Raw genomic sequence first — 17,279 nt, forward strand, 5'->3', positions numbered from 1 at the left:
CACTCCATCTTTACTTATATATTAGTCTTAAAAATGAAAATGCACACTTGTAGGTCATATACCAAAACAATTCATAGCTTAGCTTGCCTATGTGGATATTAATAAATGATCACCGTTTAATTCACATGATGTGAAGGGTTAACCCACCGGGTGATAGAGGTCGTTGTCGTCCATGCAGCCACACTGATCTTGAGGGACACACTTGTCTCCTGAGAAGACAAAACCCTCATCACAGACACAGCCCTCCCCACAGGGCTGCTGGCAGGCACCTGGGAGGGTCACATTGCTGCACGTGGCTGGGCACGTTGGGGCACAGCTCTCATAGTGGCTGTCTGCAGGGCATTCGAGCGCTGTCAACACAAATGATAAACATACTCAGAGATAAATTACAATGGGGATGCACAACTGCAAGCAGCTATACAAATGAACAAACCACACAGATGTACATTGTGCTTCCACATAATAAAAACAAGGCCCAGTCTCATGCAATGTGATGTGTAACGGATTAAAGCTCAGACAGGTCTGTACTCACGGCAGAAGGTGTCGTTCCTCCACATAATGATGACCCCATGCTGGGCACACTGATCAGCGTAGGTCTGCATGGAGGCACAGAGGAACTGCTCGTTCCCATCCATCCAGCACTGGTCAAGAACGCAGGTGATGAAGAATTGCTCTGGATTGACCACTGCATGGCACTCTTGGAATGCTCCTGTTCACAAGCGACGTAAATATAATTTACAACACAGCGATATTTGCAAGTATGTATGTATGTTGACCTGTCACACGGTATGCCGTCAACTGTGCTAATCGGAGGTGCGGAGGAAGGACAACAAACTAAACAATGAAACTGTTCTAAAGTAATGAGTTTTAAATTTAAATGTAAAAGTACAGAGCTCCAGTGGCTTCTTAATATTGGAAGGAAGTGTGTTCCAGACGGCTGTTAAAGTGCATCTTAAAGCCCTTTATGCGGTGACCATCTTTGTTCGATGGTTATCCAAAAGCTGGTGTGAGGATGAGCGGAGTTTGCGTGACTATTTATGCTCCTGGATGAGAACAGCAGAGTATTGTGGTTCATTTGTAGCAAGCACTTTGTGTGCAGTGAGTGTGAACTTGTAATGTATTCGTTTAGCAACCGGAAGTCAATGCAGTTAAGCGAGAAATAGATGGGCATGGTCGGATTTTCCAGTACCCGTCACGGCACTTGACAAATAATGTTGAACATGCTGAAGCTTGCAAATGTTTTTGCTAGACATCCCGTAGAGTAGAATTATCAACATAAACTAGAACTATCAACGTATATTTCTGTATTATATCTGAATTGAAACAAAGTTGTTTAAAGGGAAATTGTGCATTCAGCAGTCATACATAACTGGACTTACCATTGACATCATGTATCTTTCCACAAAATTCCTCCGATTCAAACTTAGCCTGTTCTTCTGCATCACAGGGACCTGGAGGCTCAAAGTCAACGTCGCAGCTGCAAATAAAACAAAAAGCAAACTATTATTACCACATCAACATCATTCCACTCATCACCCTTGTATTGTCTTCAGAAAAAACGGTCACTTACTGTAACCATTTTTAAATCGGAGACAAGGGACCCAAATATAATGTATGTGATTATCGATCCTCCCCACTTAGGCAGAACGAAGGGTGTTTTCTAGAACCTATCACAGGTCCACAAACTGCAATCCAAGCAGCAGTATTTGCACCACCTGTGCAGCACACAGGAGAAATGGATCAAAGTCCGTGAGGCTATAGCGAAGTTAAGACACAATGCATGATCCACCAGTCCATGAACAGAGTCATGGCATTCGGAAAAAGAAGCTGAGACTGAATGGTCAGCTTTGTCCATGGGCAGAAAATTCATGTCGTGTATTTGGCAGAAAATACACAATGACGTGTATTTGGCAGATTCTTCGAATTCCATGTGTGCCGAGTGGATTGCGCGGCACAAATCTTGACTCATAAAAAAAAAATTAAAAGCGTAAAAAGCGGGAAATGGTGTGGAGCAATTTAACACCAACGAAACTGTTTAAAAAGCAAGAAAGCAAACAGAAAGTGCAGTTTTCGTGAACAAAATTTTACACGATGATGCAAAATGGGTGTGATCACTCACTCAGCTGAGCTGTTATCTGATATCCAACTGTTTCCCAGCTTGGTTTCGGAAGCAGCCAATGACCCATTTGGCATCAGTAAGTCATCCTCAATATCACCATTAAAGTTTCCTGTTCAAAAGACAACGACATTCACATTGTCCACCAAACGTGTGGCTTCACTCCCATAATACTGCTCCTCATCAAAAAGGAGCATACGTTTATACAGAGCATACATTGGGAATTGTAAGATTACGTGACATTACAAAATCACAAATAATACATCAAAAGATAACTTTGCCAGCCACGGCAAACATGAGTGGTGAGTAATTTATGAACCGGTCCTGGGCCCCATTGCAACGTGCAGTGTCCAGCATGAAGTATGGTCAAACAACCCCCATGACCGACGCAAATTAGAGAGGCTTTCATTCAGCAGTGGATTCAGAAGGGGCTGGACCACTTTTAAATCATGGATTCGAGAAGCAAAAGATTATTAATAACTTATTAATATCCATCGTGAATGTCTTCATAATCGGTTTCTCTTTACCATTGCCGTGAATTTGTTATCCTTGGCAACTCCTAATCTTCTGCCTTTTCTTATCATTCGTAAGAGTGCCTCTGTGAAAATTTGCGTTGCTATTTTATGCTGTTTCGAACACAATCTGTGAAGCAGCTTTAACTAAAAACACTTTAACAAATCAATGGTCTACCCAAAATATAGTAATGCTCCCACCTCAGGGATGATGCATCAAAGTGAGCACTACAACTGCTTGGTGCAACTAAATCAAGCGCTGTCCTGCCTATGGATGATGTAGCTCTGTCTGACCACCTGGACTGTCTTCATCACACCTCTTTGCTGCCTCTGCTGCAGTACTGCTGCTATGTGTTGTGTTCTTCTACAGTACTTTTATGTTTCGTGCTCTTCTGAAATGCCCAAATCAGTGCACCTATCTTAAGAACTGTCTTACTCTCTTATTTCTCCATGTAAGATGTATTTTTGCCAATCTATTTCACAAAGTGCTGTGTCTCATCCGTCATATCAAAAGCTGATGAACTATATGACTCCCTACCAACCTTTCCATTCTCAATTAATTTCAATTTGAAGGGGAATGTTTAATCTTGTAACCGATGCGAACGTAAGTCAGGTTTCAATTATGCTCATGAACATTCTGATCATAGTCTCACCACAGAGTCCACAGAGTTGCCCAGCATACTCCATTGGTACAGACACCTCCACTTGATGGTGCCCATCGAAACGAACCGTGAGGCTGAAGTTGGTCATGAGCACGAGGTATGAGCCGCTCAGAGACACGTGCATCCCCGGTAACACCAGTGGGGGCGTCACCCGCTCCCCATCCAACTGTAGATCATAGCACATGAGTGATTCAAGCGTTAAAGAAATAATTTCCCTTCATAATAATGCTTGTACATCCCAGTGGTCTCAATTTACATTTTTATTTGATTATTGATCGGTTAAATGGCTTTAATTACTGCTAATTGAGAAGTGAGCTTTACCCCAGTACCACATTGTTGAGCTCTTGTCTACAATTAATGCATTGAGTGGCAGAATCATATGAAGCCTCCTTCAATTGACACAAAGGCTCACATTCATTTAACAGTGAAGGTTGGACTCAAGTAAAGAGGGCACACCTTAATATTAACCGGGTTCCCGAGCATCGGAAGATGCTGGTCTCAGGATGTTTACAATTTGCCATTTCCAGCCTGTGAGAGCATATTTGGAGTAACTGCCATTGTGGGCGGTAGGGAATTACAAAGAGAAAAATGTTGCATTCTTTTCCTAGAAGCCAAGCACCAACGAGTTATTAAGTTACAATGCAGAAATAACAGATTATGTGGTGGTGCAATATACACTCGGCCTGGGTTGGTGCCTCCCATTTGCCTCTGCATGCATCTACACAACATGAATGTGTAATTGTACCGCCTGTGACATTTGTGCAAACTCATAGGATAATAATTTAATATTTAAATCACATATTACTGATCAATACTTTAAAACCTCAGCGCTTTTAGGTGTAATATTAACCAGTAGGGTGTGATGTGTAGTCATGGTTATCCTGTGTCCGAATACGTCCACGTAAACATCTTGGAGAACAGATATGCTTGGGTTGAAGCGCTCGTTTTTCGTCTCCACGTTGAAGTGGGGCAGGGAGGAGGAGATGTTGCACAGCTTGGCTGTTGTGTAGATGCACGCGCCCATGAAGTCGTAATAGAGCCCATCAAACGTCGTGTAATGTGGGTCTCCCTGTACCACACATCTTGCAGCTACTGAAAAAGATTTGAGAATTTTCATTCACTTCACGTTGACCGTCCATGCAGCCATTTTAATGGTGTTATTACTTTGTTTTGAGATCGTGTTTGTATTTTAGCATCTAATAAAATAAATGCTTGTTATTTTTATATTCACAAAGAGGGAACCTACCCATCCAATTCATCAAGCCATATTGGGATGAAATATCCTTCTTTATTTAGCCACGGGGTAGGCCAAGCTACTGTGCAACAGGGGTACTAGAGATGGAGTCATTTTTTTCTCCATCAATTTTAACAAATTCTCCCATCAAATTAGGACTATACGAAATGAAGTAAAAAGCAGGCAATATTTGTTTCAATCACTCAAGTTCGTATTTGAACCATCAACATGCAATCCTTGAACAATGAGAATAAAGCATATTATTATCCTTTCCCTTCAACGTGACTTTACCGAAAGAACCAAGAATATGAATCACTGCAGTCACGAAAGCTTTAAATCAAAAAGAGAATAAAGCAATTAACTGCCAGGATTTGAACAAGGAAACTCATTTTTGCAGAATACATGCTGTGTTAAATACATTCACAATATAAGCATCCAATTTGCTACTCATGCCATCATGAACATTTTATGTTTAGAATGTGTTTATCATCAAGGAAACGAAAATATATTACAGTACAAGTTCTTAAAAATTGATTTTTGAGTAAATAGCCTGGGTAAGAGATATCGATGTGCAGTCCATGATTACTTATGCTTGGAGGAGCAGTTGTTGTTGGTGGTGAAACTGTTGTGGTATCTGTGGTAAAAATATACACAAATAAACATATTGATGTATCACAAAGAGAAGCATAATTTTAAGATTAACACAAAATACGCATACAATATTAATATTTTGTTGCAATACCACTATCATTTTATGGGCCGAAAAGTCATTGCAAATGAGCGGTCTTGTTTTTTTCTTACATTGGGGTAGGACATGTAGGGAAAATCTTACCATAGCTGTGACAGCCCAGGCTTCCATTCTGCACACTGCAGATTTCGGAGACTCCACACTGCCAGGGCTCACAGACCATGCCTCCAGCATCGCCACAAGAGCAATGAAGACTGCAGTTCTGTGTTGCAAACCAGCTGTCCCCAAGCTGCGAAAACCAATGGACGATGAGAATCATGAAATATACATAACAGGAAAAGCTTACAGAAACCTTATCTGACATATTTCAACATCATTGCAACATACATCCATTGCATTTGCTCATTTTGTTTATAATTTTCACCATTTTACTCCAGCGTGAAACTTAATGCACTCCATCTTTACTTATATTCGTCTTAAAAATGAAAATGATCACTGGTAGGTCATATACCAAAACAATACATAGCTTAACTTGCCTATGTGGATATTAATAAATGATCACCCTTGAATTCACATGATGTGAAGGGTTAACCCACCGGGTGATAGAATTCGTTGTGGTCCATGCAGCCACACTCATCTTGAGGGACACACTTGTCTCCTGAGAAGACAAAACCCTCATCACAGACACAGCCCTCCCCACAGGGCTGCTGGCAGGCACCTGGAAGGGTCACATTGCTGCACGTGGCTGGGCACGGTGGGGCACAGCTCTCATAGTGGCTGTCTGCAGGGCATTCGAGCGCTGTCAACACAAATGATGAACATACTCAGAGATTAGTTACAATGGGGATGCACAGCTACAAGCAGCTATACAAATGAACAAACCACACAGATGTACATTGTGCTTGCACAGAATAAAAACAAGGCCCAGTCTCATGCAATGTGATCTGTTATGGATTAAAGCTCAGACAGATGTACACTCACGGCAGAAGGTGTCGTTTCTCCACATGATGATGACCCCATGCTGGGCACACTGGTCAGCGTAGGTCTGCATGGAGGCACAGAGGAACTGCTCGTTCCCATCCATCCAGCACTGGTCAAGAACGCAGGTGATGAAGAACTGCTCTGGATTGACCACTGCATGGCACTCTTGAAATGCTCCTGTTCACAAGCGATATGAGTATAATTTACCACACAGCGATATTTGTAATTACGTATGTATGTATGATGACCTTCTTTTGCACCGTATGTCAACTATGCTAATCGGAGGTGCGGTGCAATGACAACAAACTAAACAATAAAACTGTTCTAAAGTAATGAGTTTTAAATTTAGATGTAAAAGTACATAGCTCCAGTGGCTTCCTATTATTGGAAGGAAGTGTGTTCCAGACGGATGTAGAAGTGCATCTGAAAGCCCTTGATGCAGTGACCATCTTTGTTCGATGGTTAGCCAAAAGCTGGTGTGAGGATGAGCGGAGTTTGTGTGACTGTTTTTGCTCCTGGATGAGATCAGCAGAGTTTTGTGGTTCATTTGTAGCAAGCACTTTGTGTGCAGTGAGTGTGAACTTGTAATCTATTCGTTCAGCAGCCGGAAGTCAATGCAGTTCAGCGAGAAATAGATAGGCATGCTCGGATTTTCCAGTACCCGTCACGACACTTGCCAAATAATGTTGAACATGCTAAAGCTTGCTAATATTTTTGCTAGACAACCCGTAGAGTAAGATTATCAACATAAACTAGAACTATCAACGTATATTTCTGTATTATATCTGAATTGAAACAAAGTTGTTTAAAGGGAAATTATGCATTCAGCAGTCATACATAACTGGACTTACCATTGATATCATGTATCTTTCCACAAAATTCCTCCGATTCAAACTTAGCCTGTTCTTCTGCATCACAAGGACCTGGAGGCTCAAAGTCAACGTCGCATCTGCAAATAAAACAAAAAGCAAACTATTATTACCGCATCAACTTCATTCCAGTCATCATCTTTGCATTGTCTTCAGAAAAACCGGTCACTTACTGTAGCCATTTTTAAATCGGAGACAAGGGACCTAAATATAATGTATGTGAATATCGATCCTCCCCACTTAGGCAGAACGAAGGGTGTTTTCTAGAACCTATTACAGGTCTACAAACTAGAATCCACACAGCAGTATTTGCACCACCTGTGCAGCACATTCTGATGTGCCTGAGACCACAGGAGAAATGGATCATAGTCGGTGAGGCTTTAGTGAAGTTAAGACACAATTCATGATCCACCAGTCCATGAACAGAGTCATGGCATTCGGTAACAGAAGCTGAGACTGAATGGTCAGCTTTGTCCATGGGCAGAAAATACACAATGACGTGTATTTGGCAGATTCTTCGAATTCCACGTGTGCCGAGTGGATTGCGCAGCATAAATCTTGACTCATAAAATAGTTTTAAAAAGCGTAGAAAGCGGGAAATGGTGTGCAGCAATTTAACACCAGCGAAACTGTCTAAAAAAACAGAAAGCAAACAGAAAGTGCAGTTTTCATGAATAATATTTTACACGAAGATGCAAAATGGGCGAGTGATCACTCACTCAGCTGAGCTGTTATCTGATATCCAACTGTTTCCCAGCTTGGTTTCGGAAGCAGCCAATGACCCATTTGGCATGAGTAAGTCATCATCAATATCACCATTAAAGTTTCCTGTTCAAAAGACAACGACATTCACATTGTCCACCAAACGTGTGGCTTCACTCCCATAATACTGCTCATAAAAAAGGAGCATACGTTTATACAGAGCATACATTGGGATTTGTAAGATTACGTGACATTAAAAAATCACAAATAATACATCAAAAGATAACTTTGCCAGCCACGGCAAACATGAGTGGTGAATAATTTATGAACCGGTCCTGGGCCCCATTGCAACGTGCAGTGTCCAGCATGAAGTATGGTCAAACAACACCCATGACCGACGCAAATTAGAGAGGCCTTCATTCAGCAGTGGATTCAGAAGAGGCTGGACCATTTTTAAATCATGGATTCTAGAAGCAAAATATGAATAATAACTTATTAATATCCATCGTGTTTGTCTTCATAATCGGTTTCTCTTTACCATTGCCGTGAATTTGTTATCCTTGGCAACTCCTAATCTTCTGCCTTTTCTTATCATTCGTAAGAGTGCCTCTGTGAATGTTGCGTTGCTTTTTATGCTGTTTCGCACACATTCTTATCAGCAGCTTTAACTAAAAACACTTTAACAAATCAATGCTCTGCCCAGTATTGCTCACTTTGATGCATCAGGGATGATGCATCAAAGTGAGCACTACAACTGCTTGGTGCAACTAAATCAAGCGCTGTCCTCCCTATGGATGATGTAGCTCTGTCTGACCACCTGGACTGTCTTCATCACATCTCTTTGCTGCCTCTGCTACAGTTCTGCTGCTATGTGTTGTGTTCTTCTACAGTACTTTTATGTTTCGTGCTCTTCTGAAATGCCCAAATCAGTGAACCTATCTTCAGAACTGTCTTACTCTCTTATTTCTCCACGGAAGATTTGTGTGTTTTTGCCAATCAATTTCATAAAGTGCTGCGTCTCATCCGTCATATCACAAGCTTATGAACTGTATGACTCACTACCAACCTTTCCATTCTCAATTAATTTCAATTTGAAGGGGAATGTTTAATCTTGTAACCGATGCGAACGTAAGTCAGGTTTCAATAATGCTCATGAACATTCTGATCATAGTCTCACCACAGAGTCCACAGAGTTGCCCAGCGTACTCCATTGGTACAGACACCTCCACTTGATGATGCCCATCGAAACGAACCGTGAGGCTGAAGTTGGTCATGAGCACGAGGTATGAGCCGCTCAGAGACACGTGCATCCCCGGTAACACCAGTGGGGGCGTCACCCGCTCCCCATCCAACTGTAGATCATAGCACATGAGTGATTCAAACGTTCAGGAAATAATTTCCCTTTATAGTAATGCTTGTACATCCCAGTGGTCTTTGGTTTAATATACGTTTGATTATTTCTGGTAAAAAATGCTATCATCACTTCTGCTTAAGAATTGGGCTTTTGAGACCTAAGTATTGTACCCCATTCTCTTATTTAAAATGCGTGTATAATTGAAGCCAAATCGCATCAAGCCACATTCGATTAACACAAAGCCTCACATTACTTTTGAGGCTGGATTCAAATGAGGGGAGCACAGCATCTGTAAGACGTCATATTTGCCTTTTTGTCTCTCTCAGTGTCATGACAATCACCCATCTATTAATAATTATAAATATATTAACGGAAATTATTTACCAAAAACAAAACCTTAATGAATCTTTTTTTTTCCGGAGGATCCTGCGTTGAGATGTTTGAACAATTATATAAATAAGAAAACCAGAGAAACTGAACTGCCATCTACTGGCCACCTCACAGTGCCATGCCTACAGCACCTGGCGATCACTATGAGTCCCCCATAAAAATGCTAACCAGGATCAAGCTAAATCCAGGCCTGCCCCACCCACTTCCACTTCTGCTCGTTTTGTCTGTCCTCCCCAAAATTAGTTTGTTGCATCGTCTCTGCTTAAGTCCACACAATGTGTATGCATAATTGTATTTTACATTTAACTCATTTGTTACTATAATCTCGGCGCTAACACGAGGTGTAATACTAACCAGGAGGGCGTGCTGTAAGGACAAGGTGACCCTGTGTCCGTACACGTCCACGTGAACATCTCGGACATAAGACACGCTTGCATGGCCACGGCGTTCGTTTTTCGTCTCCACATTGAAGTGTGGCAGGGAGGAGGAGATGTTGCACAGCTTGGCTGTTGTGTAGATGCACGTGCCCATGAAGTTGTAATAGAGCCCATCAAACGTCGTGTAATGTGGGTCTCCCATCACTAAGCATCTTGCAGCTACTGAAAGAAATTCACAAATTTCCCGTTCACTTCACGGTGACAGTCCATGCCGCCATTTTAACCATTTGTTTGCTTTACAGTTTTGTCCTAGTTATTTGGCTGTATATAAATTAACGTTCACTTTGGTTTTTGATTGTACCTTAATTTATCTAGAAGATATAAAATGATGTCCAAGCATCAATGTTTAGTTTGTTTATTTTTACAATGCGATATTCTATATTTACACTGGAGATATGTGAGAATAAATACATGGTATTGTGCTGCGTAGTCACTGATTACCAGATGATGGGGCTGTGGATGGAGCTGCAGTGGTGATGTCTGTAAAAAAAAACATAATAAAAGTTAAAACGAAACTGTTCTAGCTGCCAAGCAATGCTTGAAAAAGTATTGTTTGTTTTCCCCATACTACTTGGTATAACCTTCTTTGGTTCTTTCGGTAAAGTCACGTAGAATGAGAATAAAATAATAAATTGATAAAATAAAATAACACAATAATAATATAATATTTTTCTATGTTAAATCTGTGGGCCGAGTCATATTTTAACAAGTGCGTTTCTAATTTTGAACATCCCGATGCCATTGTAAGAAGGCCCATGGCTTTCTTACGATTAGCAAAAGAAGTTCAACATACAAACAAGCAGCCCAATCCAAGAGCTTTGTCAATTGTTTACCAAAAGATCGTCTGGAAAAATTGAAAATGTGTCTGTTACAAATAACATATGCAGCACGTAATGATATATCTTTGCAACTCTAAGCTAGCTCGGCAGTTGTGCTTAATATGAAGCCTTTAAAGTTTTACTATGAATGACAGGTCTTCAATACTCACCATTTTTCCCACATAGAAAACGAACTTGGTAGTCATGGCACTGATTATTCGCCTGGAGGTAGTTAAAACACTCGAATCCATATGTTGCATTGCTGAAGGTAACTTCTGCTGTCAGCTCAACCGGTACTCCATCCAGTGTCATTACCTGTTTGTACGTGAATATTTCAGTTATAAATATACATCAGCTGTCTTTACCAAAGAAGATCATAACAACTGTTGCAATATCTTAACACTCACCTCTATGTCAACAGGACGGGGGCATATCTGATCAGGATATTCATGTCTCAGCCACTGCAGTGTTTCAAAATCTCCAACCTCAGTTGGGCTATCACGATCAAACCACTGTGTCCAGTGTCCATCTGTTATGAAACAGCATTATAAATATATTGTGCATATACATCTTAACGACATCGTTAAATATGGTGAAGCTGATAAGAATTGTATAAGATTTTGCCATCACCCTTTTACGTTACATGTGCAGTTGTGGGTCAGCCACATAATTTTTTTAACAAAAGTAGTATTACATTTTGATTTAAAGCTTTCGTGACTGTAATAATTCATATTCTTAGCTCTTTCGGTAAAGTCACGTTGAAGGGAAACAATACAATATATATAAAACAATAAAAATTATCACGACGTTTCGACCATAACACAAACGGTCATCATAAAGTGTGAAAACCAACGGCAAGAAACATGTGAAAGAAGTGGCGGTTTGCATTAATTTATTTATATTTAAAAGTGTTTGTTTTTATTTTTAAAAAACTTTAGCACCACGGGCAGCGATTTGGCAGTTTGTTTAGAAGGACTAGTCCATCTATGTTCTGAAAAGAGGAGGGGGAGACGAAAAATTAATGTATACTGTCTGAAAGCCACCGTAAGCGTGACCAATCAATTAAGACCTGAAATGGTTTATCAAATCCTTCCAATGATTGCTAAGCCAGAATCCATCTTCTCGGTTGAAATTGTCTCTGTGCTTGTATATGTGGATAGCCTCATGAACGAATCTCTCATGGTAGCCAGATGGCTTACAAAGAACCTCTGTCTTGGAGAAGTCAATGTCATGTGAGCCTACTGAATTATAACAATGATCTGCCACGGCCGAGGTGTTGGTCCTACCATGTTTAAGGTCTGCTTTGTGTTCACGAATGCGGTCCAAAGACATGGCGTTTGGTTTCTCCAATGTAACTACTACCACAGAGGCAACATAGTTTGTAGACACCAGGGTAGTGTATGTCCGGAATCACATCTTTTACAGATGGAACCAGATCACGGATTTTATGTCATGTGTTGAAACGGACCTGGATCTTGTGTTTATTCAAGATTTTGGAGACCTTTTTTGTGATCCCCGCAATGTAGGGTAAAGTGATGGTTTTGAAAGGCTCCTCAAGAGGGTCCTTCTTCATGGTTTGAGTGATAGCTTTGCGGATTGTATAGTCGAAGTAACCATTAGCCTTAAGAGCTTGGTGTACGTGCTTGAGTTCACTGCCTATGTGTTCCTGGTCGGATATGCATTGGGCACTATAGTACAGAGTCTTGGTCAGAGAATTCTTCTGTGATTGATGGTGGTGGGAATCCGGTTTCAGATAAGCATCCGTATGGGTAGCTTTCCTATAGACAGAGTGGCTCATTGAACCATCAGGTCTCTTTTTTATCAGGACATCCAAAAAAGGTAGCTTGCCATCTTTAAAAATAAATAAATGCAAACCGCCACTTCTTTCAAATGTTTCTTGCCGTTGGTTTTCACACCTGATGATGACCGTTTGTGTTATGGTCGAAACGTCGTGAGAATTTTTTATTGTTTACATATATTTTATTATTTTATTGTTTCCCTTCAACGTGACTTTACCGAAAGAGCTAAGAATATAAAAAGTAGTATTGTCCATGTTTATACACTATAAAATATCAAAATAAAGACCCAGGAAGTGATGGGCTTGCACAAACATAAATCATGCCTGCAAATATCCATTGCACAATGTAGAAGTATACATTATTGACCATTATGCTTTAGGCACATATTAACACAGCCACTTCCACACTAAGGATATTGTATGCACACATTAATCCATGCAATGCAATACTAATTATGTTATACATCTTAGCATTTCTATAAAAGCCTGTATGCACCATAGAATTCCCAGATGTTCCAGAACTCACCATAGTCCCAACACAGGAAGCGGACTTTGTAGTCATGACATTTTCTGTCCACTTGGAGGTGGTTAAAACACTCAAATCCATATGTTGAGTTACTGTAGAAAACTTGCCCAGTCGCCTCAGCAAGAATTCCATCCAGTGTCCTAGCCTATTTTCGGCAAAATGTGCGTACATATTTTCGTATACAAATACATAATATTCATGTCCTTTAAAAAAAAACATGTCATTGAAATATTTTCCACCAGCTTAATACACACCTCTATTATAATGGGATTGGAGCAGATTTGTTGAGGATATTCCTCTCTGAGTGTTTTCACTGTCTCAAAGTCACCAATCTCATGGGGGTTGTCGTGATCAAACCACTGCGTCCAATGCGCACCTGTAATGCAACACAATGAAAAAACATTGCTTACAAACCCACGCACAATAACACAATCAGGGGCCAAGAAATGCATAATTTTGCCGGGTTGAATAGCTTATTGTGCACGTCATTAAGGAAAGTTTAAATACAGAAATTGGTTTTAAGATCTGTATTTCATTCTCACAAGTGAAAGGAGGTGGAATGAAGATGTTAGAGCAGTGGTTCTTAACCTGGGTTTGATCGAACCCCAGGGGTTCGGTGAGTCGATCTCAGGGGTTCGGCAGAGCCCCCGCCACGGAGGTCCGGACACACTTGAATTATTGTGTAAATTTGTGATGACACACACGGCCCGCTTGGCCATCACTGGCTGCAGATGATCATGCTACACTGCTTGGCCAATCAGCGCTGCGGGGAATTTAGTGCGTACTCAGTAGTCAACGTGTGACTTGTCGTACGTCGTGTGATTTCTTTAATATTTTATCCATACTAACTATGTCGGGCAAAAGAAGAAAGTGGTCGGACGAATATGTACAACATGGATTCTCATGTATCACGGAACGTGATGGGAGTGAGCGTCCTATCTGCATGATTTGCAACGCCAAGTTGAGCAACTCTAGTCTTGCACCGGCAAAACTAAAGGAACACTTCTTGAAGCTGCATGGAGACGGGGAATACAAGAACACAACACTTGCTGAATTCAGGGTGAAGAGAGCCAGATTCGATGAAAGGGCCACTCTGTCTGCTCTTGGATTTGTACCTGTTAACAAACCGATCCTGACAGCATCGTACGAAGTTGCTTACCTGATCGCAAAGCAGGGCAAGCCACACACCATTGGTGAAACACTTGTGAAACCAGCTGCATTAAAGATGGCGAATCTGATACTCGGAACAGCGGCCGAAGGTAAATTATCCCAAATTCCCCTTTCAAATGACACCGTCAGTGACAGAATAGAAGACATGAGTAAAGACATCTTGGCTCAAGTAGTCGCGGATCTGATTTCAAGCCCGGCAAAATTCAGCCTTCAACTCGACGAAACCACAGACGTTTCTGATCTAAGCCAGCTTGCTGTTTTTGTACGCTATGTGAAAGACGACATGATAAAAGAAGAGTTTTTATTTTGTAAGCCTCTTACAACAACAACGAAGGCAGCCGATGTGAAGAAGCTTGTGGATGACTTCTTCAGAGACAACAATCTTTCATGGGATATGGTTTCTGCAGTTTGTACGGACGGAGCTCCAGTCATGCTGGGAAGAAAGTCTGGTTTTGGTGCGCTAGTAAAGACCGATGCACCACACATCATTGTGACGCATTGTATTCTGCACAGGCATGCGTTGGCAACCAAAACCTTACCTCCAAAAATAGCAGAAGTATTAAAAACTGTGGTGGAATGTGTGAACTATGTGTGAAAAAGTGCTCTGAGGCACCGCATCTTCAGTGAGCTGTGTAACGAAATGGGCTCTGAATTTGAGGTACTTCTGCTCCATTCTAATATTCGGTGGTTATCCCGGGGACAGGTGCTGAATCGTGTTTTTGCCATGCGTGTGGAATTAGCCCTGTTTTTGCAAGAGCACCAACACTGCCATGCAGATTGCTTCAAAAATCCTGAGTTCATTCTCATTTTAGCGTACATGGCTGATATATTCGCAGCTCTCAATCATCTCAATCAGCAGATGCAGGGTGGTGGAGTCAATATCATGGAAGCGGAAGAACACCTGAAGGCTTTTCAAAAAAAGCTACCGTTATGGAAACGACGAACAGAGAACAATAACTTCGCAAACTTCCCGCTTCTGGACGACTGTGCAAGTAAGATCGAAGATGTGTCTGGAATCGGAGATATTTCTGTATCCACAGAACTGAAGCAAACAATTGCCACGCACTTAGATGAGCTTGCAAAGTCTCTCGACGGATATTTCCCTACAAGAGAGTCATATCCAGCATGGGTGAGACAGCCGTTCACGTTTGCTGTTGAAACAGCAGATGTCAATGATGAATTCCTCGACGAAATCATTGAAATTCAGCAGAGCCAGGTTCAACAGCAACTCTTCAGAACAACAACGCTCTCAACGTTTTGGTGTCGACAAATGAACAAGTATCCAGTTATTGCTAAGAAAGCCCTGGATTTTTTTATACCATTTGTTACAACATATCTTTGTAAGCAATCCTTTTCGAGGATGCTGGACATAAAAACGAAGAAAAGGAACAGACTTTGCTGTGAAAATGACATGAGAGTGGCACTTGCCAAGGTGAAGCCACGCATATCTGAACTGATCTCTCAAAGGCAACAGCAGAAGTCACATTGATTTCCAGGTATGTAATTTGTTGTGAGTTTATGCATTGTGTTGGTTTTATTCTTTGAACAAGGTAATGTTCATGCACGGCTCATTTTGTGTACCAGTAAAAAACTTATCTGTCTTGAATTTGAAAAAAATCACATTTTATTTTTCACTAAAGAGGGGTTCGGTGAATGCGCATATGAAACTGGTGGGGTTCGGTACCTCCAACAAGGTTAAGAACCACTGTGTTAGAGCTTTAGCAGACTTAGATGGTTTGGACATGTGTTGAGAAGATGCAGGGTAGCATTTGAAGCCTTTATTCACTGTCACTTAATTCAAGATTATAGACCAAACTTATACTTCATTTCTTATTCTATATAAAATGTATTTAGAATAAATGTCAGTAAAGTTTTTCAATATGCACAACAATATATAGTTTCCATGCAACATGTATTGACCAATATGTAATAAATAGCATCTTACCAAGATATAGTGGGGGAATTGTTTGGGGAATGGTGGATGAAGTTGTGTCGACGGCTGTGGAGAGAAACATACACAGCATATTCATTGCTGCAGATGACTTGCACGGCATCAAGAAAGAGTAAGGTCTCAGAGTATGCGGCGAGGGTTAGGTTCCGTGTACCTAACCCTCACTTCTCCGAAACGAGTGTATATATAAAATATGAGGATATAAAATGTATATAAATGTACATCAATTTTAGTTAAAGTGCGGTACTGTACAGTTAATGATTCACTAATCATTGGAAGCATCCAGGTCAGATCGAACAAGATATTTGTTTAGGACTCGGTTCTTGCGCGGGCACTACAGTTATACGCCGTCAAATCCACGTTAGCGATTTGACTCCTCGCTTCGACTCCTCGCTTCCTGCCCCGTGTGTGTCGCGACAGTACCGAGTCGCAAGTGTTAAGTATGAATCGGCGCTGGTCGCGTATGAGCGGGTCCGCCTACTCTTGAGCCCGCGTACTCTGAGACCTTACTGTATACAACTGATTTATTAGAACATCGGTGGTCATTGTAGGCTTAGCAAACCTAACTAACTTCTCAACGTAAATACAATCTGAAATCAAACCTTCTTTACCGGGATGGTGACATCAATCCTGATTTTAAGCTTTCGTGACTGCAGGAATCCATACTTTTTGGTTCTTTCGGTAAAGTCCCCTGTAGACTACCTGATTATGTTTTGTATTAAGGCCACATGCTCTAACAGTGGAATAACTGAATGATCCTGCTTGATGTCTACGATCTCTGAGCAAAACTGTATCAAGCGCAGCGGCAATCTTTATTTCTGTGGACAACCAATAACCTCATGGGCCAACACTAGGATTATGAGCCAAATAGGATTTTACACTGGGGACTTTTTCCAGCCTGGGAGACCAACGGCATGGTAATTTAAAATACAACATGCGCATTCTGGATGTGTACAGTCCACATTCATATCAAGACACTAAATGAAGTGAAAGCTTACCAACGTTGTGGCATCCGAAAATGCCGTTCTGCACACTGCAGTTCTCGGAGGCTCCACACTGCCAGGGCTCACA

General features: G+C 41.1%; 1 protein-coding gene and 1 long non-coding RNA gene across 2 annotated transcripts; both read right to left on the reverse strand.

The window, feature by feature from the left end:
- Positions 1-148: 148 nt before the first annotated feature.
- On the reverse strand, positions 149-9,521 carry LOC116938915 (zonadhesin-like). The gene is made up of 11 exons (XM_032946643.2): positions 7,782-9,521; positions 7,045-7,142; positions 6,194-6,370; positions 5,809-6,011; positions 5,357-5,501; positions 5,111-5,158; positions 4,141-4,382; positions 3,282-3,456; positions 2,120-2,228; positions 1,380-1,477; positions 149-709 (listed from the first exon to the last, which is right to left on the reverse strand). Exons 1-11 carry the CDS (start codon positions 7,853-7,855, stop codon positions 513-515), a joined length of 1,566 nt encoding a protein of 521 aa, XP_032802534.2. The 5' UTR covers positions 7,856-9,521; the 3' UTR covers positions 149-512.
- An 865-nt stretch (positions 9,522-10,386) lies between these two features.
- On the reverse strand, positions 10,387-16,925 carry LOC142912453 (uncharacterized). Its single transcript, XR_012934067.1, has 4 exons — positions 16,203-16,925; positions 13,088-13,463; positions 10,934-11,292; positions 10,387-10,425 (listed from the first exon to the last, which is right to left on the reverse strand). It is a non-coding gene; the product is annotated as an uncharacterized LOC142912453 (long non-coding RNA).
- Between the last annotated feature and the right edge of the window lie 354 nt (positions 16,926-17,279).

The sequence above is a fragment of the Petromyzon marinus genome, chromosome 5, assembly GCF_048934315.1.
Source record: "Petromyzon marinus isolate PM22_M1 ecotype Great Lakes invasive population chromosome 5, UKy_Petmar_22M1.pri1.0, whole genome shotgun sequence".
In the NCBI taxonomy this organism is placed as follows: domain Eukaryota; kingdom Metazoa; phylum Chordata; class Hyperoartia; order Petromyzontiformes; family Petromyzontidae; genus Petromyzon; species Petromyzon marinus.

What these genes read in the sequence shown, in the direction of transcription:
- LOC116938915 (XM_032946643.2), bottom strand. Translation starts at nt 7,855, where the DNA reads ATGCCAAATGGGTCATTGGCTGCTTCCGAAACCAAGCTGGGAAACAGT. An exon ending in CTACACATCACACCCTACTG is followed by an intron (nt 3,457 to 4,140) that starts GTTAATATTACA and finishes TATGATCTACAG; the next exon opens with TTGGATGGGGAGCGGGTGAC. An exon ending in TCAGATAACAGCTCAGCTGA is followed by an intron (nt 1,478 to 2,119) that starts GTGAGTGATCAC and finishes TTTTATTTGCAG; the next exon opens with CTGCGACGTTGACTTTGAGC.